The sequence below is a fragment of the Myotis lucifugus genome, unplaced genomic scaffold, assembly GCF_000147115.1.
Source record: "Myotis lucifugus unplaced genomic scaffold, Myoluc2.0 scaffold_28, whole genome shotgun sequence".
NCBI classification, from domain to species: Eukaryota; Metazoa; Chordata; class Mammalia; order Chiroptera; family Vespertilionidae; genus Myotis; species Myotis lucifugus.
The window spans coordinates 6,975,037-6,997,258 of record NW_005871076.1 but is presented as its reverse complement, the minus strand read 5'-3'; the positions used below and the strand labels follow the sequence as shown (position 1 = coordinate 6,997,258).

The following is a 22,222-nucleotide window of genomic DNA, read 5'->3' as shown; positions in this document are numbered from 1 at the left end:
AGACAGAAACATCAATGATGAGAGAGAATCATTGATTGGCTGCCTCCTGCAAGCCCCACACTGGAGATCAGGGATCGAGCCCACAACCTGGGCATGTGCCCTGACCTGGAATCAAACTGTGACCTCCTGATTCATAGGTCAACATTCAACCACTAACCCACGTGGACCAGACCTGTTTTGTTTTTTTAAAAAGCAAATAAATGTCAGCAGACAGATGTTCTAGTTTATTACTTCAATCCTATAATGAATAAAGCTCTCAGTAGACCTGTCTTTCTGCCATCAAACCCCATAGTTAATAGAACCAAAAACAAGATTGTTTTATGTATGCTTCAGAAACTGTTTGCATTTAGTAATTAAAATCAGGGGAAAAGAAGGCACATCTAAGATGACCTTGCTTCCATCAAGTAGAGGTTATTAGCGTTCATTTAAGAACTGATTTGCAAACAAGGCATGGAAGCCACTCTAATTTCAAATATCGAGAGCTGAGTATTTGCGAAGAGAGTCCTGTTTTCATACTGTATTCAGAGGCTATTTTGGCAACATATTAGTAATTATATATTTTATTCTTTTTTAAATATATTTTTTACTTATTTCAGAGAGGAAGGGAGAGGGAGAGAGAGATAGAAATATCAATGAGAGAGAATCATTGATCAGCTGCCTCCTGCAAGCCCCACGCTGGGGATTGAGCCCACATTGAGTCATGTGCCCTGACTGGGAATCGAACAATGACCTCCTGGTTTTTAGGTTGATGCTCAACCATTGATCCACGTCAGCTGAGCATCTTTTATTCTAAATTGACTTAAACTTAAAATTGACAGAATGTAGTGGTGAGGATTGTTGCTGATTGATGTTGTTGTTTCCCTAAGGGCTTAAAAACAGCTATTTTTCCTTGAGGTAGGCTAACCCAATGGCTGGTTCACTTGCCTAACAATGTAGCTCACAGTCAAGACTCCTTCCACTTTGTGGCCAAGCCTATTTGAACCCAGCCCAGACTGCAACCCGCCAGTCTCAAGCATGTCAGAATCTGTGTTGAAATCTTCAAACTGGCTCTAGCTGGTTTGGCTCAGTGGATAGAGTGTTGGCCTGTGGACTGAAGGGTCCCAGGTTCGATTCCAGTCAAGAGCACATGCCTGGGTTGCTGGCTTGATCCCCAGTAAGGGGAGGCAGCCAATCAATGATTCTCTCTCATCATTGATCTTTCTATCTCTCCCTCTCTGAAAAAATAAAAATATATTTAAAATATATTAAAGTGTACAATTCCGTTGTGTGTTTTGTGTGTTTTTTTAATCTTCAAACTAGAGTTCTACAACAGAGCAATTTTACCACATTAAAAAAGGACTAAAGACCAAAATCCTCTGGAGAGATGATTCTAGCTTGGGGAAATCCTTGAAATAAATTGTATATGGAGGCTGTGAGAAAGGGACCCTAAAGAGATGAATATTCTCTTTCGTGATCATGTCTCAAGTACCTTGTAAAAACTTTTATATGTGACACCTTAGTTCATTCAGCTGACCTTTACTCAGCTCTTCTCTGTGCCTGGTGCTATTTTTATAAAGATGTGTCTGCCCCATGGGGCCAGGTCTTAATTCAAGTTTGGCTCCCACCACTTCCAGAAATGCGCTATAAGAAATAGCTCAGCCAGGCCGGCGTGACTCAGTGGTTGAACGTAGACCTATGAACTAGGTCCTAGGAGGTCACGGTTCAATTCCCCATCAGGGTACATGCCCAGGTTTCAGGCTTGATCCCCAGTGTGGAGTGTGCAGGAGGCAGCCAATCAATGATTCTCTCTCATCATTGATGTTTCTATCTCTCTCTCCCTCTCCCTTCCTCTCTGAAATCAATAAAAAAAATTTTTTTTAAAAGAGAAAGAAATAGCTCAGAGTTCCCTAATAATTTCAAGGTTCCTTAATAATTTTTATTACCTGTTGAGAACTTACTGTGTGCCAGGTACTCTCCATATAGCAAAGGTTCCCAAACTTTCTTTGTTCACAGAGCCCACAGTGTCTCAGGAAGTTTTCCACCATTCCCTTAAGCCAAAAGAAATACCTAACAGCTCCATTTATTAAATAATTAGATCCAAACAACTTAAAAATTATTTACTGTATATACTAATAACTAAGTAGCTGTTCAGGCAAAAATGATACATGTACATTAAAAGAAAATATTAGTGTTATTTTATTCTGAAATAACCAGCATTACTTAATAATGGGATGTGTGTACCTAATGCACACTGCTCAACTTTTTAATCAGATCAGACACCACGGCCTTCATTTTGTGTTCAGGTGGATTTTCACATGGTACTTGCTTTTTATCACACTGAAAACCCAGCTTCGTGAAGATAGGACATATGGCATCAAGGAATGCAGCACCATCACATGTTGAAATTGTGACCTACCTCTGGTACCCAACAGATGTCACTGTGCTTCCCTCAAAAATTTAAAATATCCCGTGGTGGTACCTGTATGAGTTCACTGCAGAGCCTTAGGGCATCTCAACACAGTTTGGGAACCAGGGACACACACGGTTTCATTTCCTCTTTACAGCAAATCTGCTTTGTAGGTACTCCTCCAATTTTATAGATCTGGGAATTAAGGCTGAGGACAGTTAAATAATTTACAAAGTCCACATAGCTAGTAAGTCGCGCTGCTGGGATCTAAACCTAGGGCTGCCCAACTCAGCACCCACATGCTCTCCCTGTTAGCCACACTATCTTTCTCACCACCTTTGCAGGATATTGCATCACAGACCATCAGAGGTGAAAGGGATCCCAGGGGTGATTTAGTCCCAGCGCTCTGGTTTTACAGATAAAAAACTGATGCTCAAGAAGGGACATTATTTGACCAAGCAATACCCTGGTTAAAGGCAGGGCCCAGAGTCCAAGCCAGGCACTGTGTTCAGGGTTTATGTTAATTAATTATTTTATTTTAATACAATATTTTAAAATAATTAAATTCTAAAATATAACATATACATAGAAAATGGCATAAAGCATATATGTACTATATATGTGTGTATGTATCTTTACAATAGTTATACAGCAAACGCCCATGTACCATCACTCAGATCAAGAAACAAAACATTGCCAGCATTACAGAAGCTCCTCCCCCCCAATCACAGCCACCACCTTCCTTTTTAGAGGTGACTTTATCCTGACTTTTTTTTTTTTAAGAGGGAGAGGGAGAGAGACAGAGAGAAATATCCATGCGAGAGAGAAGCATCAATCTGCTGCCTTCTGCAAGTCCCCCACTGGGGATCAAGCCCACAACCCGGGCATGTGCCCTTGACCGGAATCGAACCTGGGACCTTTCAGTTCGCAGGCTGACGCTCTATCCACCGAGCCAAACCGGCTAGGGCTATCCTGACTTTTATAATCATCATTTCTTCATTTATAATTTTACCAACTGTTGCCAGAGCCATAAACAATATATGGCTTAGATAACAAACAGCTTCCCTCCAGGGCCCAGCTTCCTGCTCTTGGCACACCCAATGCTCAGAGGCTGTACTCAGACTAACCTTCATGTCTTCCTGGCAGGCCTTCTACTTCCTGGATCCCTCATCCAGTTGGTTCTTGAGAAAACAGTACATGGGAAGTAAAAAGAAAAAAGTAAAAACTGCATATCTTTATTGTATCTTCAAATTTGAACAATAATTTGGCTCAGACCAATTTCCATGGAATGTTGTCTCCATTATCTTCTCTCTTCCAATGGCACTTCTTGAGAAATTTGATGTTATTCTTATTCCTTTCCTTTGTGAATGCCCTGTTTTCCTCTCGGGAAGCTTTCAGGATCTTCTCTTTATGCCTGGCTCTGGAGTTGGGGAGTAGGGGATGCTATACAGTACCTAGATCCCCCTTCAGAAATGCAGGACTTACTCCGCCAGCTTCTGGGAATGCTGCTATGACCTTCAGCTGTCAGCTGTCTTTGGGGAACACCTTAGCTGAAGAAGTACCAGCCTGTACACAACTGACAATGCGGTGGTCTGAAGACCCAGCTCCCTCACCTCAATTGGCAACAATTCTGAAGGCCCAACCAGCTCTATAGCTCCCTATGGGTGGTCACCTGAGGTATTCACTGGGTCTGCATCAGAGTCCAACTTCTTCCTCTGACCAGTCCTGTTTCCTTCCCCTTCCTTCCACAGGTGTTGATCCCAAGAGCACTCTAGTAAGTGTCCTGCCTGCAACTCTCCATCTCAGAGTTTGCGTCCCTGAGAATCCAATTTGCAGCTACAAGGTGCCTTGCTGTGAGTCTTGTTTGCATTCATCACATTGAACAATCACATCAGTGGTCCCATAGTATTGCTACCGTTTACATCCACTGTTAGTATGGTGGCATTATGCCCATTTTAGAGGTGCACAAACTCACGCTATGAAAGAGAAATGACTTGTACAGAAAAGTCAAACAGGTAGTAAGTGGTTGAAATGGGATTTGAAAACAGGTCTTAGTGCAAAACCAGTGCAATGTTCATTTCTGGAGTGACTGTGGGAGTTTGGCTACACACACTGAGTCCCAGGCTTTCTGAGGAAGGAAAGAGCAGACATCTGACTGAGTAGAAAAACAGGAGCCAAGGACACAGAATGAACACAGTTGTCTGTATTCTCTCAGGACAAGCCATTTTGTTCCCGTGGGAGAATGCTGCAATCAGTGGACATTGTGGCTTATGGCTTCAGATACCATGGCACCCACTCAAATGAAAGCTGAACATTTCTGCACAAGAGGTTCTGGTAAATATTGGGAGAGAAACAATTGGAGAGAGAGAGAGAGAGAGAGAGAGAGAGAGAGAGAGAGAAAAGGAAGGAAGAAAGAAAGAAAGAAAGAAAGAAAGAAAGAAAGAAAGAAAGAAAGAAAGAAAGAAAGAAAGAGAAAGAAAGATTCTGTCTAATGGTTTTCATTTCTGACAAAGATTTTGTATTTAACTCTATTGCCAGCAAAACTCGTGTCATATTGGGAAGATTCCTTCTCTCTGGGCCGCAATTTTTCCTTTGTACAAATTAAAGGGTTAAAATAAATAAATCCCATGGGTTTTAAAAACTTCATGAATAACCACATATCTCTTTGAATACCTATTCCCAAGACATAGACTTCCATTCCATAAATATTTAGTAAATGCCTGCTATGAGCTAGGCACAGTGCTAGGCTCTGGGAACATATAAGTGAACAAAACAAATTAAAATCCTGGGCCCAAGGACCTGACATTGAACTAGAACACTTACACAGTGCTTACCTTGGGCCAAGCAGAGGTCTGAGCACTTACACATACCAACTCATTTAGTCCTCATAACATCTCTATGAGGTAGGTACCATTAACATTATCCCCTTTTACAAATGAAGACAGAGGTACAGAAACATGAAGTTATACTAATTAGTTACAGAGCCAAGATGTGAACCCAGGTAGGCAGTCTGACTTCAGGGTCTAGGCTAACTCTGGAAAAGTCCAGTGGAACTATTTTCAAAATTAATTGGTTTTGAATTTCTTGCCAAAAGATGATGACCTTATAAAGTTGGTGTAATAGGCCAATTTCAAAACAGTATGTACTTAGAAAATTTACAAGAGAGAGAAACATTTTCTATTCGATATTAATAGAAAGTGAGAGACAGAAACTATCTATATATATAAAACCCTAATATGCAAATAGTCCCGATCACTCAACAGCGGGTGCAAGTGGCAGCTGCTGGCCCCAATTGCCCCTGAGGCTTCTCCAAATCCCTCTGCTCCTGAGGAGCAATCAGGGCTGGCAGCTGCCTCTTTGCACCTGCTGCCCGGCGACTACCCCCGTTTGCACCCGCTGCTGGTACCAGCCTTCAATCGCTCCCATGCCATCAGCGGGTGTGAGCGGGGCCAGTGCTGTCAGCACGTGGGAGCGGCAGTGCAGCAGCGGCGGGAGTGGGGCTTCAGGCAGACAGGGGACTGGGGGCCGCGGTGGGAAGGGCCGGGTGGGGGAGGATGGGCCAAGACCCGCCCCTGTGCCCACTGCACCTCGTGGCCCACAGTTCCTTTCAAGGTGCACGAATTCATGCACTGGGCCCCTAGTTCTCTTATAAATTTTAAAATATTTTTTAAAAAATCCTCACCCAAGGATATGTTTTTATTGATTTTAGAGAGAGAGGAAAGGAGAGAGAAACATTGATGTGAGAGAAACATTGACCAGTTGCCTCCCTTATGTGCCCCAACTGGGGATCAAACTCACAACCTAGGTATGTGTCCTGACTGGGAATTGAACCCACAACCTTTTTGTGTATGGGACAATGCTCCAACCAGTTTAGCCACCCAGCCAGAGCTGTATATGCTATAATTTAAATGACTATAGTACCAGGCCCTGGACAGGTAGCTCAGTTGGTTAGAGCACTGTCCAGATATGCCAAAGTTGTGGGTTTGATCCCTAGTCAGGGCATATATAAGAATCAATCGATGAATGCATAAATAAGTGGAACAACAAATTGATGTTTCTTTCTCTCTGCCTCTATCTGTCTCCCCCTTCCTCTCTAAAACCAATCAATCAATCAATAATTTAAAAAATAAATGAATATAGTGCTAGCTGAGAGCTTAGAGACATTTATTTTAATTACTAAGTTTCTTATTTTTGGTTTACATATTCCTTGAAACAATATGACAATTAGGAACAATAATCCTCACATTATTTTGTAGGTGACAACCAATAATTATAATACACTATTTGCTGATATTAATTAATGTCACCCACAGAAAAATCTGTAAGAAAGGATGGTCTAACCTTTGGGTACACCCTCTGGTGGTTCTGCCCAGGCTCAAGCCAAGCTCCAAGAGGCAGCCTGGGCAAATGTCCAATTGTTCTATCAGGGCTGGAAGCGCTCCTCAATATCATCTTGTCTAGGTACCTTACTTTACAATTGAGGGGGAAACTCAGGCTCAGAAGGGAAGGGAGATAATGACAGATGCAGAGCTAGAGCCCAGGCCTCCTGTTGGGATACAGTCTTATTGATTTCAGACAGAGAGAGGGAGAGGGAGAGAGAGAGAAACATCAACCAGTTGCCTTCTGTACCAGCACCCTGGTCAGATGGAACCCACAACCTGGGTATGTGCCCTGACTGGGAATCAAACCCACCACCTTTTGTTGCATGGGACAACGCTCCAACCAACTGAACCACACTGACCAGGGCACACACGGAATTTTAAAAACTGTATTCTCCTTCCTATTGCCCATTTCTCTTCATTATCTCTCCCTTGTTTTCTCTGGGAAAGCTGAGTTTGTGGGACAAGCAGGGTTATAGTCATTTAGGAGTTAAGAGGGAGTGATTTCATCTCTAGAAAACCATGAATTCCAACTTGTGCTTCTGAATGGTCAAAATGATATCCAGAAAAAAGAAAGATATCCAGAGGCTGAAGCAGTATCCCTCAGATCACATGGAAGGTAAGAGCTGGACTCTGAGCAGGCAGATAACTCCTGGAAAGGTGTCATTTTAGAGGCAGGGATGGCTCTGACTACCTACTCTACACCAAATGCTTCTTCCTACTGATTCAAGCAATAATTCCATCATCAGAGTTTCTTATGAAATGCAAATTCCCCTTGCAAAGGCTAATAATTCAATGGGCAATCTCTCCAAATGAATGGCTTCCATAGAAACTCCGACCACTTCCCTGACTTTCCAATGCACTCTTCCTAACCTGTGTGTACTCAGGCTCACATGTTCATGCATTGTTGGAGACCCAGCTCTTCAACAGTCTGTATTTCATCTGCACACATTCCCTGCTGTGTCCTCCACAGGCTGGGGACATCTCTCCATCCAGTTCTGTTAGAGGCCACATGAGAGCAGCATCACATAGGACAACGTGTGAACCCCTCTGCTTGCTGTGCAGATCTGTCTGATTTGTTAAAGAATGTGCTCTAGAGGACAGGATCTGGTCTGCTGGTTCACAGATATAGTCCCAGCACTTAACCTGGTGCCTGGTCCACATGGGAGATTTTATATTTATATAAATACACACACACACACACACAAAAGGCAAACATGCAAATTGACCATACCTTCGCTACACCTTAAGCCACACCCACCAGCCAATCAGAGCAACTATATGCAAATTAACCCAGCCAAGATGGCGGCCGGCAGCCACGGAGCTGGAGAAAGCAGGAGGCTTGGTTGCCCCAATGATGGAGGAAGCCAAGCTGCCGCAGCAGCTCTAAGCTCCACTCAAAGCAACAAAGTTTCAATTATAGAAGCTAAATAAACCCCACATACCTGCTTTCAGCTGGCCGTGGCCACGGAGCTAGAGCGAGCAGGAGGCTTCCCTCCAGCCCACCCTGGCCGGCTCTGAGCTCCTCTCAAGGCTACAAAGTTTCAATTATAGAAGGTAAATAAATCTCAGAATTTAAAAAAAAGGAAAAAAAGGAGAGGCTGGGAGCTTCCGTCGCCAGGGGGCTTGGCCAGCCTGAAAACGGCCCTCAGCCCCTACCCAGACTGGCCAGGCACCCCAATGGGGACCCCCACCCTAAAGGGGGTGTGGCCAGCCTGTAAACAGCCATCAGCCCCTCACCCAGGCTGGCCAAACCTCCATGGGGTGAGGGTCCCCACTGGTGGGGGGCTTGACCAGCTTGCAAACAGCCATCAGCCCCTCACCCAGGCTGGCCAGGCATCCCAGTGGGGACCCCCATCCTGAAGGGGGTGTGACCAGCCTGCAAACACCCATCAGCCCCTCACCGAGGCTGGTTAGGCACCCCAGAGGGACCCCCACCCTGATCCGGCACACCCTTCAGGGCAAACCAGCAGGCCCCCACCCATGCACCAGGCCTCTATCCTATATAATAAAAGGGTAATATGCAAACTGACCCTAACAGCAGAATGACTGGGAATGACTGGTCACTATGACACACACTGAACACCAGGGGGCAGACGCTCAATGCAGGAGCTGCCCCCTGGTGGTCAGTGCGCTCCCACAGGGGGAGCTCTGCTCAGCCACAAGCCAGGCTGCCAGTACAGCGGTGGTGGTGGGAGCCTCTCCCGCCTCCTCAGCAGCGCTAAGGATGTCCGACTGCAGCTTAGGCCTGCTCCCCACTGGCAAGTGGACATCCCCCAAGGGCTGCTGGGCTGCCAGAGAAATGTCTGACTGCCAGCTTGGGCCCGATCCCCCCGGGAGCAGGCCTAAGCCAGCAGGTGGTCATCCCCCGAGGGGTCCCAGACTGCAAGAGGGCACAGGCCACCTGAGGGACCCCCCTGAGTACACAAATTTTTGTGCACCAGGCCTCTAGTATAGATATATAGATATATAGATATATAGATATATATATAAAAGGCTAATATACAAATTGTCCCCTCAGGAGTTCAATCAGGAGACCAGGAGTTCGATCGCTCACTATGACGTGTGTTGATCTCAAGGGGGCAGCATGGAATGAAGGAAGACCCCAGCCAGAGAAGGAAGGCCCCGGCCGGCAGCCAGAAGGAAGGCCCTGGCTGGCAGCCAGACAGAAGAACCCAATCGGCCCTGTTCACCGGCCAGGCTTAGGATTCTTACTTTTGCACGAATATTGTGCACCTGACACATACAGACCAGCAGGGGGCAGATGCTCAACGCAGAAGCTGCCCCCTGGTGGTCAGTGCGCTCCCACAGCAGGAATGCCACTCAGCAGCCCACCAGCCCAGCAGCAGCCACTCATTCCCTCAGTAGTCCTGCAGGTCCAATTTCTGGAGAAGGGGCCAGGCACCTACAGACCAGTGCTGCCTGGCAGCACTGCAGCCTCCTGGAAGTTGGCCTTGGGCACTGCGGCTGCTTCCCCTCCCTAGATGCTCCACAAGGAAGAAAGGATATAAAAGTGGCCACCAGGTGGCTCCTGACAACAGGCGCAAACGTCAGCGGATGAATCCAGATCCCTGGCTGGCAAGGGCGTCCCACCACCCACCCAGAGGGCCAATCACGTCCCCCCCCCCCCCCCCCCCGCCCGGGGCCCCCCCCATGGATGAATTAAAATTTAACTATATTGGGAGATGGGAGGGTGAGAAAGACACATTTTTGTTTAGTGGGTGGGGAGAAAAAAAGAGAGGCAATTCCTCATCCTCCATGTGGGGGATTGGGGGGGTCAGTAGACACCTAACTACTTAAAATTGAAAAAATCAATAAATACAATTCAAATCGATTTTTTAGAAATACAGAAGTAATACTAATAGCATCAGATAAAAGAATTAAAGGTTGTTTCTTAAAGAGGAAAATGAGTGTAAAGTTGAAGAGGGCTGTCACTTTTAATTTATTGATTTGACAGAGAGAGAGGAAAGGAGAGAGAGAGACTGATTTGCTGTTCCACCCATCCATATTCATTGGCTGATTCTTATAGGTACCCTGATAGGGGATTGAACCCACAATCTCAGTGTATCAGAATGGCACTCTAACCAACTGAGCTGCCCAGCCAGGGCCTGACACTTTTCTTATCAAACCTTATAGAATTATTAACTCTTATGAGAATGCCTAATTTTGATTTAATATAAAAATTAAGAGAAAACAGGTATATTGATATGTAGTGTCACAGAAATATGTTTATGGTATAAAAGTTTTAAAACCAAAATGAGGAATAACAGCACAATTTTATTTTTTAAATTACATATGCAGCCCTAGCTGGTTTGACTCAGTGGATAGAGTATTGGCTTGCAGACCAAAGGGCCTCGAGTTCGATTCCAGTCAAGGGCATGTACCTTGGTTGCAGGCTCCTCCCTGGCCCCGAGCCCTGGTTGGGGCACATACAAGAGGCAACCAATCGATGTATTTCTCTCACATTAGTAACAAGCATGAATCACATACTTTTTTAAAGGCCTATTTATTCATGAGCACACATCAAGTATTTGTTGCTCGGTTGATAAGTTTCTCAATTATATCTTATATCCACAAGTTTTTCAAGGACAAGATCATCTTAGAAGCATTACTGTATACCCACCACAATGCCAACTCTGAGCTGGCTACCCATTAGGCAGGAGTTCAACAAAGGCTGAAATTGTACTGAATCCCACATCCCATCAACAAAGAGCCTCTTGTACCACTTGCTGCCACCAGATGGCAGGTCTCTATTAGAAGTCCTCTTCCAAGGAATTGTCTCATCACACACACACACACACACACACACACACACACACACACACCCCTCTAACCTTTCCAGAGTACTGTATCTCACTGGAGTATTATAAATTATTTATAATTTTATCTCTCATACCAGACTGAGAACTCCTTCAGAATAAAAACATAAATTAAGGATCATTCATCTTAGACCCATAAGTGTTGGGTACTGGCCTGAACTCAATAGGTAACCATTTTTAGAATGAATAAATAGATGCATATGTCTCTGAAAACTAATAAAATCCTACAATTATTACTATGCTTTCTTTCCCAACGATCAATCAAGGATCATTAACTGTGAATGTCTGTGCACTATCCAGTGTCCAGAGATGGGAGTTCAGAATGGTGAAAGAATAAAAGATATAACTAAGGGGTTTTCGCCAACTTAAATCTCCCTTTGGAGGAGCCCCTCCAACTCCAAACCTTCTTAGGCTAATGGTGAAGTTGTAGCTTCTGCCATCTGGCATCTCAATCTGGTGGGAGAAAATGCTACTATCCTTGGATAGAGTCTCTAGTAATTGGGATTGACAAGGCCGAGCCCCAGGGAGCTTCCAGATTGATAAAGGAAACACACCATTGGACATGAAACAAATCTAGTCATGGCTTGCAGACATCCCCTCTAATGTACCCCAGCCCTCCAGGCCCATGTGTTTAACAGACACCAACTGTTCCCATTTTCCACACAGGAATGCCTTCTCCCCACAACAGGAACCCTGGATCTGAAAGGGACACAAGGTTTTCCCTCTTCCTTCTCTGGGCATACCACTGAGGAACTTTGCAAGTAATTAAGACTCAACTGAGGGCCAAAGGGAGGGTCAGGAGCCCAGGCAGCTAAGGCATTTGGACTGGGAGTCAAGTATCCCCAGGGGGTAGGAAGAGACAAGGTTCCAGGGAGGAGGGGTGGCAGAGATTGAAAATTCCTGAGCTCTGTTCAGTGTCACAACTCTGTAGAATATGCAAGGAGGCCCATTCTCCTGCTTCCCACCCTCCTTATCTAATTAGCAGAGTCGTGTAAAAAGTCAGAAATCCTATCGCTTTTCTGGCATTCTCCAGCCACTCTCCACCCTCTCACTCCATACTCTCCCCCCTCAAAGACCCCCGAATTGTTCTGCAGGCTCAAAGCCCTGGAAGGAGACTGGAAAAGAAAAGTGGGGGAACAGGGATTTGGGGAGTTCAATGAAAGTGCACATTTGGAAAGAAGTATTGGCCTGGGATGCACACCGTCATCATCACAGGTGACCAACAATCTTAGTTTGCCCAAGACTGTCCTTGTTTAAGCAGAGTCCTACACCACAGCAAAGCCCTCAGTCCTGGGGAAAGCAGAATGGTAGGATCCAGTCTCTCTTGGGCCAAACTCACTGTGTAACCCTGAGTAAGTCCTGGACTTCAGTTACCTCCTTGTAAAATGGAACCCTTTAGCTGAGACACTCTATGGTTCTATGAATGGCCTACAGTGGTGCTCTGGGAGGTGGCTCCTGGCTTAGAGAACTGATTGCTCAATTTTCAGGAACTTTGCAAACTGGTTCTTAAACACAGCCATTATTAAAAATTAAATTGGCCCTAGCCAGTTTGGCTGAGTGGTTAGAGTGTCAGCCGGCAGATTGAAGGGTCTCAGGTTCGACTCCGGTCGGGGCACATGCAAGAGGCAACCAATTGATGCATCTCTCTCATATCGATGTTTTTCTCTCTGTGTCTCTCCCCTTCTCTTCCACTCTCTCTAAAAATCAATGGAAAAATATCCTTGGTTGAGGATTAACAAAAACAAAATTAAATTTTAGGGGTGTGGGCTGAGTGCAGGGGGCAAAGGGCGGGAAATGGGGGACATCTGTAATACTGTCAACAATTTTAAAAAGAGAAGAAATTTAATTGGATAAACTTACAATTAAATAACTTATATTAAAAACAAAGATAACAAGTAATGAAAATTCATCACTTTCGGGGGGGGTGAGAAATCAACAAAAGGACTTGTATGCATGCATATAAGCATAACCCATGGACACAGTCAGCAGGGGGGTAAGGGCATGTGTTGAGGGGGTGGGAACAATGTGGGGAAAAGAATTTATATGCAGTAATACTTTAAACAATAAATAATTAAAAAAACAAAATTCATCACTTTCTAATTATTTTACATTTTACTTTATCTATACTCAAGGTTACTTACATCTATTATTTCTATGATATGATAAAAATATCACATAATGATGTGCTACTGTTCATTACTTCCTAAGTCCACATTGGTAGTTTGAAATCAGCCATCGTGAGAATACACCATGAAAATCAGCAAATACTACCAATTATGGCTTCTGTCACACCAAAGCTAGTTGTTAAACATTTATCAGAACACCACTGGTTCAGAGACACTATTCTGTCTGTCTTGTCATAGGCGCACTCTATCTCTACTGTCATCTTCTGCTCTAATCTTCATTCCAGATTTCCATTCCAGAAAAAGAGAAACCAAGAGTTGGGTCATCATTTAAAAACCAATGAGCCCTATCTGGTTTGGCTCAGTGGATAGAGTGTCGATCTTCAGACTGAAGGGTCCCGGATTCTATTCTAGTCAAGGGCACATGCCTAGTTATGAACTCGATCCCGAGTAGGGCGTGTGCAGGAGGCAGCCAATCAATGATTCTCTCATCATTGATGTTTCTCTCTCTCTCCCTTTCTCTTATTCTCTCTCTATAAATCAATTAAAAAAATTTTAAATAAACTAAAATCCTATATAATACAAGGGTAATATTCAAATTGTCCCCTCGACTGGACGTTTGACCAGAGTTCAACCAGGGGGTGAGGCCGGCCGGCCAACCTCCCGCATCTGCTCCCCTGGGCCAGGCTGGCCCTATCGCCGGGACAGCCAGACACCCCCCCGCCCACACACACACACACACACACACACGAATTCATGCACTGGGCCTCTAGTAAATTAATAAAACAACTAATGAGAGAGTAGAGCTGGGGTTAAGGAGATGGATGCACAGTTTGGTTGCAAGTGATCTGTAGACTCTAGAGTAGAGTGCCTGTCTCGGGCTCTTCTCTCCTCCCAGGAAACCCCTCTGTCCACAATGAAGGATTTGGACAGTTCAGCACAGAGGTCTTATGTAGACAGAATCCTAGAGGACTCTGAAGAAGGCATTGGTTGTCTCCAGGTATCTATCTTACAGGTCTATCTTGATGGCCAACTGAAGGATTCAAAGTTAACTAAGGTGATTCTCATGCTGACAGTTAGGGAAGACAATATTTCCCCATGTCTGGCCTACAATCACCTCTGGCATTAATAAATTTTGCAAATTGTAAAATTAGGATTAAAGCATGCAAGAGAGCTGGGAAAAATCTTTAGAGTTCATTCAACATTCAACATTTTCCCTACTCTCTCATTTTATAGATGAAGAAACTGAATCCACACAGTAGTTAACAGCTTGCCCAAGTCACATAACAGATTAGTGGCCAAAGTCTATGGCTCCCAATACCTAGAGCAGAGGCCTTCCCTTAATATCTTAAATTCCTTTGAAAAACATTATATGATCTTTAGAGAATCTGCGCAGGAGCAAGCACAAAGTTTGCACACAAAAAGCACACTAATTTCCCTTCTGTTTTCTAGAAAATAAAGGAATATTTTTATAGAATACCAACTGAATGCCAGGTGCTATGGGGAACAAAGAAGCATAAGACCCATTTTTCTTTCATCCAGGCATCTTCTTAAGCACTAAGACTACTAAGCAAATCTAAAAGACAGATTCCTGCCTAAGGGGCTGATGTCCTTGAAACAAAGTGGTATCAGAAAGAAAGCCATCAATCTTTTCAAATACAGCCCTGGGTGGTCCAAAGGTTGATTCCCACGTATACAAACAGCTAACAAACTGGAGATCTAACCCTCAAATACAAAATGATAGACATATTAGGAATGAAAGAAATTCACTAGAGCTTACTTTGGTAGAATGTGCTAGAAGGAACTGCTATAGAGGTGAACTCTGCAGTGTTTCTGCTTCCTGGTCCCACAATTCCATGACTTCATAGTCAACAAGGGAGGAGGGGGGAATAGTGTACCCCTTACTTGGGTAACTACATAATTATTAACACCTTAGGGAGCAAGGCAGGGTAAGGGGTGGGGTCTCTTTGACAGATAAGGGCACTGAAGCTCCAAGGGACAGGTGACCTACCTTCAGGGTTAGGAACCCTGCCTGCTCCATGTACAAGAGTCTGAGAAATGAGCCCTCAAGGAGGAAGAGACATAAGTCTCATTTATAGACGAAAGATATTTCCAGAGTATGGAAAGACCTCAGACCCTCTGTCAGCCTGGGAGGGAAGAAGGGCTGGAGGGGAGGGAAGAAGAGCTGGAGAGGCGGGGTGGGGTGAGGTAGGGCGGGGCTTTCCTTGAGGCTTTGGCCTGAGTCCCTCCTCCCTGGTCCCCCATTGGGCCAGTGGCTCCTGCAGCCCTGCCAGTGAGGGACAAATGAAAAGGGCTGTTGATTTTTCCCCCTTGGCCATTCAGAATTTCCCAACATATATACTGAGGAAGACCCTGCCCTCTCCTTACTTTTTCTCTGGACTTGTCCCTGGGCTGAATTTAGTCCCCTAGGGGAGGGCAGGGCCATGGGAGTCCTGTTTATGCTCAGGGTGGCTGTGGGCATATGCTTTGCCACTTTCAGTGCCTCTGCCTGGTAAGTCCTTTCCCCCACCCCCACTCCCTGCCAAGGAAGCCCCCTTATCTCAGCCCTGTTCACCAATGCCTCACTTTTTCTCTCTTTGGTAGGTCAGTGAACAATTTCCTGATAACAGGTCCCAAGGTAGGATGCTCTCTGGCTTCTATTTTTACCCATTCAGCTTCCTAAGGGATCTCTTTGGGGGAAGGAAAAGAGGGGAGGGAGATAGTGCCAGAATCCCTCACCCAGAAGAACCCATGATTGTTCCTTCATGGAGAACTAACCCATTTGAGTTCTGCCTGCTCCCCAGATGACCTGATCTGAGCTGGGCCCGAAGCTCATAGCCCTTTTCCCTTTGCAAGGCCTATCTGACCTACACTACCAGTGTGGCCCTGGGTGCCCAGAGTGGCATTGAAGAGTGTAAGTTCCAATTTGCTTGGGAACGCTGGAACTGCCCTGAAAATGCTCTCCAGCTCTCTACTCACAACAGGCTGAGAGGTGGTAAGTTTGTGCACCTGTACAGGGGGGATATGTGCATGGAGGTGGGCTTGCAGTATGTGTGCATGTGTAGCATATATGTGCACAGTGAAATGAAAAAGTTATCAGTGATCTGCTGACCTGCCACTTCCTGGCTGTGTGACTTGACTAAGTTACTTCCCCTCTCTCAGCCCCAGTTCTGTTATTTTATCATAAGACCAGCCCACCAGGAGCATTGTAAGGATTGAATGAGGTGTTTCTATACAAATGTAATAATTACTCTGTTTTTTAAAAATGCATGCCTATATTTGTGTGTTTGAACTCACTTATCTTGCACTGATTTGAACGAAATAAAAATGGGGAAAAGGCTCTGCATTTGTGAGGGAATATCCCATCTGCCCAGCTGCCATAAAATCCCAACAGCATAGAAGCTGAGAGATCACATTGAGCTGTGCCTCAGGTGGGGTATGTGTGTACACCTGTGTGTGTATCTGTGCAGCTATTTGTAACTGTGTAGTAGTTTGCATAAAAGTCATTTATATAGAAACAATAAAGAGCTGCCAGAGAAGAGTTGGGGGAAGGAGTAAAGAAGATGAAGACAAAAAGAAATATCTCCCTGTGGGGTATACAGAAAGAATGGGGAGTGCATGGAAATGAAATGGGACAATGTTTATAAAGAGTTAAGATACAAGCTCATTGTCCTAACAGGTTTGGCTCAGTGGATAGAGCGTCAGCCTGAGGACTGAAGGGTCCCAGGTTCGATTCAGGTCAAGGGCATGTACCTTGGTTGTGGGCACATCCCCGGTAGGGGGTGTGCAGGAGGCAGCTAATCAATGTTTCTCTCTCATTGATGTTTCTAACTCTCTATCCCTTTCCCTTCCTCTCTGTAAAAAATCAATAAGATGTATATATATATATTTTTTTTTTTTAAAAGAAGAAGACACAAGCTCATGCCCTAGCCAGTTTGGCTCAGTGGATAGAGCGTCGGCCTGCAGACCGAAGGGTTCCGGTTTGATTCCAGTCAAGGGCACATACCTCAGTTGCAGAATCCTTCCTGGCCTGGGCCCTGGTCGGGGCATGTGCAGGAGGCAACCAATCGATGTGTTTCTCTCATATCAATATTTCTCTCTGTCTTTCCCTCTCTCTTCCACTCTCTCTAAAAAGCAATGGAGCCCTAGCCGGTGTGGCTCAGTGGATAGAGTGTCGGCCTGCGAACTGAAAGGTCCTAGGTTCGATTCCGGTGAAGGGGGTGTGCAGGAGGCAGTGGATCCATGATTCTCCTCATGGATGTTTATCTCTCCCCTCTTCGTTCCTCTCTGAAATCAATAAAAAATATATTTAAAAAAATAAAAATCAATGGAAAAATATCCTCTGGTGAGAATTAAAAAAAAAGATACAAGCTCAGTAAGTGGTAGCCATGATCATTATGATTATTACAGGGCTCTAGTTGTATGTCAGAAGGAAGAAAAGGTCCTCTGTTTCCTAAGACAGCCTCAGGGCATGAGTCCTCAATGCCAGAGGCCCAAAAGCAGTGGGTAATGACCAGAGGCCTAGGCTGGACTTCTGGAGAGAAGAGTCCTGCTCTCAACACCACAGCTGGTGAGGAAAGTGGCCTTGGTCCCATCACTCTTTTATCTCTGGGTTTTACTTCTAGAGCGTGGGGATACTCATTCCTGCCTGAATGAAGTAACAAGATATGTACTGTTCTCTCAGAACATCCTCTTAAACTCAAAAGGGGCAGGAGACAAGGGAGAGAAACAGCATTGCTTTTCCAAAGCCTCTGTTTTGGGTCATCAGAGTCCACGTTTCCAGTCCCCTTTCTCTCTCCAAAGCCACCAGGGAGACTTCATTCATTCATGCTATCAGCTCTGCGGGAGTCATGCACACCATCACCAAGAACTGTAGCATGGGCGACTTTGAAAGCTGTGGCTGTGATGAGTCAAAAAATGGAAAAACAGGTATGTTGGGCTCGCTAATGGGAGGAAGGGTTGAGGAGTGCAGAGCTGCGTGTCAGCCAAGATGACCATGACTCTTCTCCTGGGACTTCATAGGGAACTGTACACAGAACTTATTCTTTTCATATGTATAGGAGGCCATGGCTGGATCTGGGGAGGCTGCAGCGACAATGTGGAATTTGGGGAAAGGATCTCCAAACTCTTTGTGGACAGCCTGGAGAAGGGAAAGGATGCCAGAGCCCTGATGAATCTTCACAACAACAGGGCAGGCAGGCTGGTGGGTATGGGAGTTGGCCAGTCAGCCATCAGGCCCAGTATTGGCAACAGCTTCATATCTGTACAGCCTTTCACAACTTACCAAGAGCTATCTCATATCCATGTTTCAGCCTCACACCACCCAGCCAGGACTGAGATGGTTACCCCCATTCTCTGGATGACAAAGCCAGTTAAGGCCATTCCAAGTGGCTTAGTCAAGGCAATACAACTAATAAGCATCATAGGCAGACAATGAACTCAGATCTGGTGTCTAGTCCTCTTATCACTAAACCTGGTGCTCAGGCTCCTCCACAGGCAGGTTTCTGAGAGCCCAGAATCAAGGCCTTGCTTCCATGACTTAAAATTTTTAACCCTTTTGCCCAACTGGTGTGTCTCAGTGGTTGAGCATTGACCTATAAACTAGGAGATCACGGTTTGATTCCCAGTCAGGGCACATGTCCAGGTTGTGAGCTCTATCCCCAGTGTGAAGCATGCAGGAGGCAGCCAATCATTCATCATTGATGTTTCTCTCTCTCTCTTCCTCTCTGAAATCAATAAAATATTATTTTTTAAATTATTTTTTTAAAATTAGCCTGCTATATTTGGTCAAACATTTAATTAACTCAACCCTAATGCCTTGGCAGGGCTAGACCAAATGATTTCTCGGACCTTATGCAGCCCGTGGGCCGGAAGTTCCCACACCTGCTAGGTATTCTGAACTCAGATCTGGAAGCAAGTTGGATTTAGAGCTAAGAGCATAGAAATTTCCCTTTGAACCTATATCTAGATGTCTTGGTTGCCCAGGGCAAGGGGAAGAGGTCTTCAAAGCAATTACAGATATGGGTAATTGCTTTGGGGTAGAGGTTCAAACTCTAGGAGCTTCCTTCCCTCTGAGAGAGGTCTCAGAGCACAAATCCAGTCCCCACAAATACTCTAGCCCCCAGATTCAAAACAATATCAGTGCTAATGATCATATTTTCTTTTATAATTTACAAAGTACTTTCTGGATCATTCTTATTCCAATTGGGCAGATAAAGCAACAAACTCAACAAGTGATGAAGTTTGGGCCTGGAGCCTCGGTTTCCTGACTCCAATAATCTATTCAACACTTGCCTGGCTTTCTTTAAGAATCACCCAGTAGAGCTTTAAATTCACCAATACCAAGGCCCTTAAATCTCTGAACATTCTAATTGATAAGATCTGAAATAGGACCCAGGAAAAAATATTTTTCATGGGCTCCCCCAAGTAATTCCAAGGATCCTCTAAAATTTGGTCTTTCCTATCCAGAGCAATTCTCTCACTTGTACTATCTTTCTCTGTCTTTCTGTGAAGGCTGTAAGAGCCACCATGAAAAGGACCTGCAAATGCCATGGCATCTCAGGGAGCTGCAGCATCCAGACATGCTGGATGCAGCTGGCTGACTTCCGGGAGATAGGAGACTTCCTAAAGGCCAAGTATGACCAAGCACTGAAAATTGAGATGGATAAGCGGCAGCTAAGAGCTGGGAACAGTGCCGAGGGCCACTGGACACCCAGAGAAGCCTTCCTTCCCAGTGCAGAGGCTGAACTGATCTTTTTAGAGGAATCACCAAATTACTGTATCCGCAATTCCAGCCTGGGCATCTTGGGCACAGAGGGTCGGGAATGTTTGCAGAACAGCCACAACACATCCAGGTGGGACCGACACAGCTGCAGGCGCCTGTGCACTGAGTGTGGCCTGCAGGTGGAAGGGAGGAGAACTGAGGCCATCAGCAGCTGTAACTGCAAATTCCAGTGGTGCTGTATAGTCAAGTGTGACCAGTGTAAGCATGTGGTGAACAAGTACTATTGCACCCGCTCCCTAGGCAGTGCTTGGTCCCGAGGCAAGGGCAGCACATGATAACACCCACACAAACTTACTTGTTCAATTGAATGATAATGGAGGGGGACACAGCTTCTCCTTGGACAGAGTAGATTGGAAAATCACAGGGTTGGTCTTGATATCTGCAATACATGGGAAAATTGAGGCTTAAGATTATACAGCATACTCTTAACAGAGTATGAAATTGGAGCCTGGGCCTCCTAATTGTATCTTCCCACAAGTTACTTCCTGGTTTTTGTACCTGTACTTTTGGAGGTTATTTGGTTTGGGATCCATATCCAGAGGGACCTTCAAAGTAATGTTTCCCTGTAAGTTTCAGAACACGTTCAACCTAGCTGTGCCGCTGAGAATCAGAGGGAATGGAAGCAAAAAGTGACAGAGTTCTGTCCAGGCTCCTGAAGGAGCAACCTTCCCCTACTCTGACTAGCTCCAAAAAGACCAGCTACAAGTTCATGCAGATGAATGCAGCAGAGACCACATACCTGCCTCGTGGGAGGCTTGTAGTTGGGTTTTTCACCTGAGTATGCACTTTTGAAAAATTCTTCCCACCCAATCCTGGGGAACCAGGATCCAACATGACCTGAGGACTTTTCCAGCTCAGAAACCACCTTTGGACCATGGAGAAGTAATGGTCCCAGTAAGTGGACAGGTGACTACAACTTATCTATACAACCCCTAACCCCCAAGAGAAATCCCCTCCCCCCCCAAAGAGCTGTAAAATGACTCTATTTTGTTTTACTCCCAGAATGAGAACTCAATTTTATTTTCCAATAAATGCTTCTAGAATGTATATCCAGCTGAGACCTTTTATTTCTCTCTTTGGAAAACTTAGGATCAGAAAGGGAATGATGTATGCACAAAACTAAGTGAAAAACCAGAACTATCCAATCACCTTGACATCAGTGTTTGACAAATAATAAAACTGAGACTGAGAAACTGGCCAATCCAGATTCCCAGATTAAGAGGTGTTATTTTAATGCAATTTAAGCAACTTGAGGAACAAGGAAGCCCTTTGAACTTGAACCATATTCAAAGTGTGTTTACTCTCTTAACTTTGGCTTCCTGGGGTGTCTGTACACCAAGGACCTGGGCCCCAGGGCAAGAGACTAGGAAAGTTGTGGATTCTACCTTCCTCATTTGCATTTCTACATCTTCCACTGGCAATCTTTGGGGGAGGAGTAGTTTCCCAAAAAGAGCCTTAGGAGCTTAGCCACTGATCTAAATCTGAGCATCTCCACCTTGGGGGTCTCCCATCTCAGCAAAGGCCAAGCCTAAGTTATTTTTAAATGCCAACAGGAAATAATTTTTTTTAATGAAAAGGAAGGTGAAATGTTCATTAAGGAACTTGGCATATCAGTAGACACCATGAGCAGGTGCTTTGAGAGTCCACTCCAGTGCTTTTAAAACTATCACAGATGCCAGAGACCAGAGACAATTTAGCCTATGTCAAAAAAACAGAAACATTTCCTCTACCTCCCTCCTTCTAAGGAAGGTAAAAAAAAAGGAAGTGTGTGTGTGTGTGTGTGTGTGTGTGTGTGTGTGTAGAGTTAGTAGAAGAGGGAATGGAAGAGATACTAAGCACAAAATTCTGGTGAATAAATAGGCAACCAAAAGATTATTTCCCTGTGACTCGGAGAAAAAGAAAACCAAAAACATAAAATTATCTGATCTTGAGGTTAAACCTCAGTAAACATAGATGCCAAAGAACCCATCATGAAACCTGAGTTGTGATGCTGTGTTAGGGAAATGAACAACGTGGACTTTCTCCCTTTATTCCTAACTCAATCTCCATCCAAAGAAACCAAGTACCAGAGGCTTTGACATTTCCCTGGGGCCTTGCTGACATTCCCTAGAGGGGATTTTTAAAAAGAAAACCATCCCTGCTGCCCTGTCCAAATTGTCACTCAAGAAGAACATGCCTTATATTTTTTGTGGGTTTATATCTGAGGTTTTCACTAATGAAACCCAGAGTAA

The 22,222-nt window shown here is 44.8% G+C and overlaps 1 protein-coding gene and 1 long non-coding RNA gene across 4 annotated transcripts; both read left to right on the top strand.

The window, feature by feature from the left end:
• The first annotated feature begins 3,549 nt into the window (after positions 1-3,549).
• Positions 3,550-5,009, top strand: LOC111825483. The gene is made up of 2 exons (XR_002828666.1): positions 3,550-4,239; positions 4,602-5,009. It is a non-coding gene; the product is annotated as an uncharacterized LOC111825483 (long non-coding RNA).
• Positions 5,010-15,448: 10,439 nt separating this feature from the next.
• Positions 15,449-20,962, top strand: WNT8A (Wnt family member 8A). 3 transcript variants are annotated; one of them, XM_023752141.1, is made up of 6 exons: positions 15,449-15,845; positions 16,064-16,202; positions 18,011-18,136; positions 18,268-18,410; positions 19,721-20,200; positions 20,568-20,962. In XM_023752141.1, exons 1-6 carry the CDS (start codon positions 15,690-15,692, stop codon positions 20,622-20,624), a joined length of 1,101 nt encoding a protein of 366 aa, XP_023607909.1. In that variant the 5' UTR covers positions 15,449-15,689; the 3' UTR covers positions 20,625-20,962. The 3 variants fall into 3 exon arrangements, with proteins under 3 accessions (XP_023607909.1, XP_006086607.1, XP_014309363.1); XM_014453877.2 differs by having other exon boundaries at positions 15,652-15,719; positions 15,812-15,845; positions 19,721-20,608; XM_006086545.3 differs by having other exon boundaries at positions 19,721-20,608.
• Positions 20,963-22,222: the final 1,260 nt, after the last annotated feature.

What these genes read in the sequence shown, in the direction of transcription:
- WNT8A (XM_006086545.3), top strand. Translation starts at nt 15,690, where the DNA reads ATGCTTTGCCACTTTCAGTGCCTCTGCCTGGTAAGTCCTTTCCCCCAC. An exon ending in TCCTGATAACAGGTCCCAAG is followed by an intron (nt 15,846 to 16,063) that starts GTAGGATGCTCT and finishes TCCCTTTGCAAG; the next exon opens with GCCTATCTGACCTACACTAC. An exon ending in GTCAAAAAATGGAAAAACAG is followed by an intron (nt 18,137 to 18,267) that starts GTATGTTGGGCT and finishes TCATATGTATAG; the next exon opens with GAGGCCATGGCTGGATCTGG.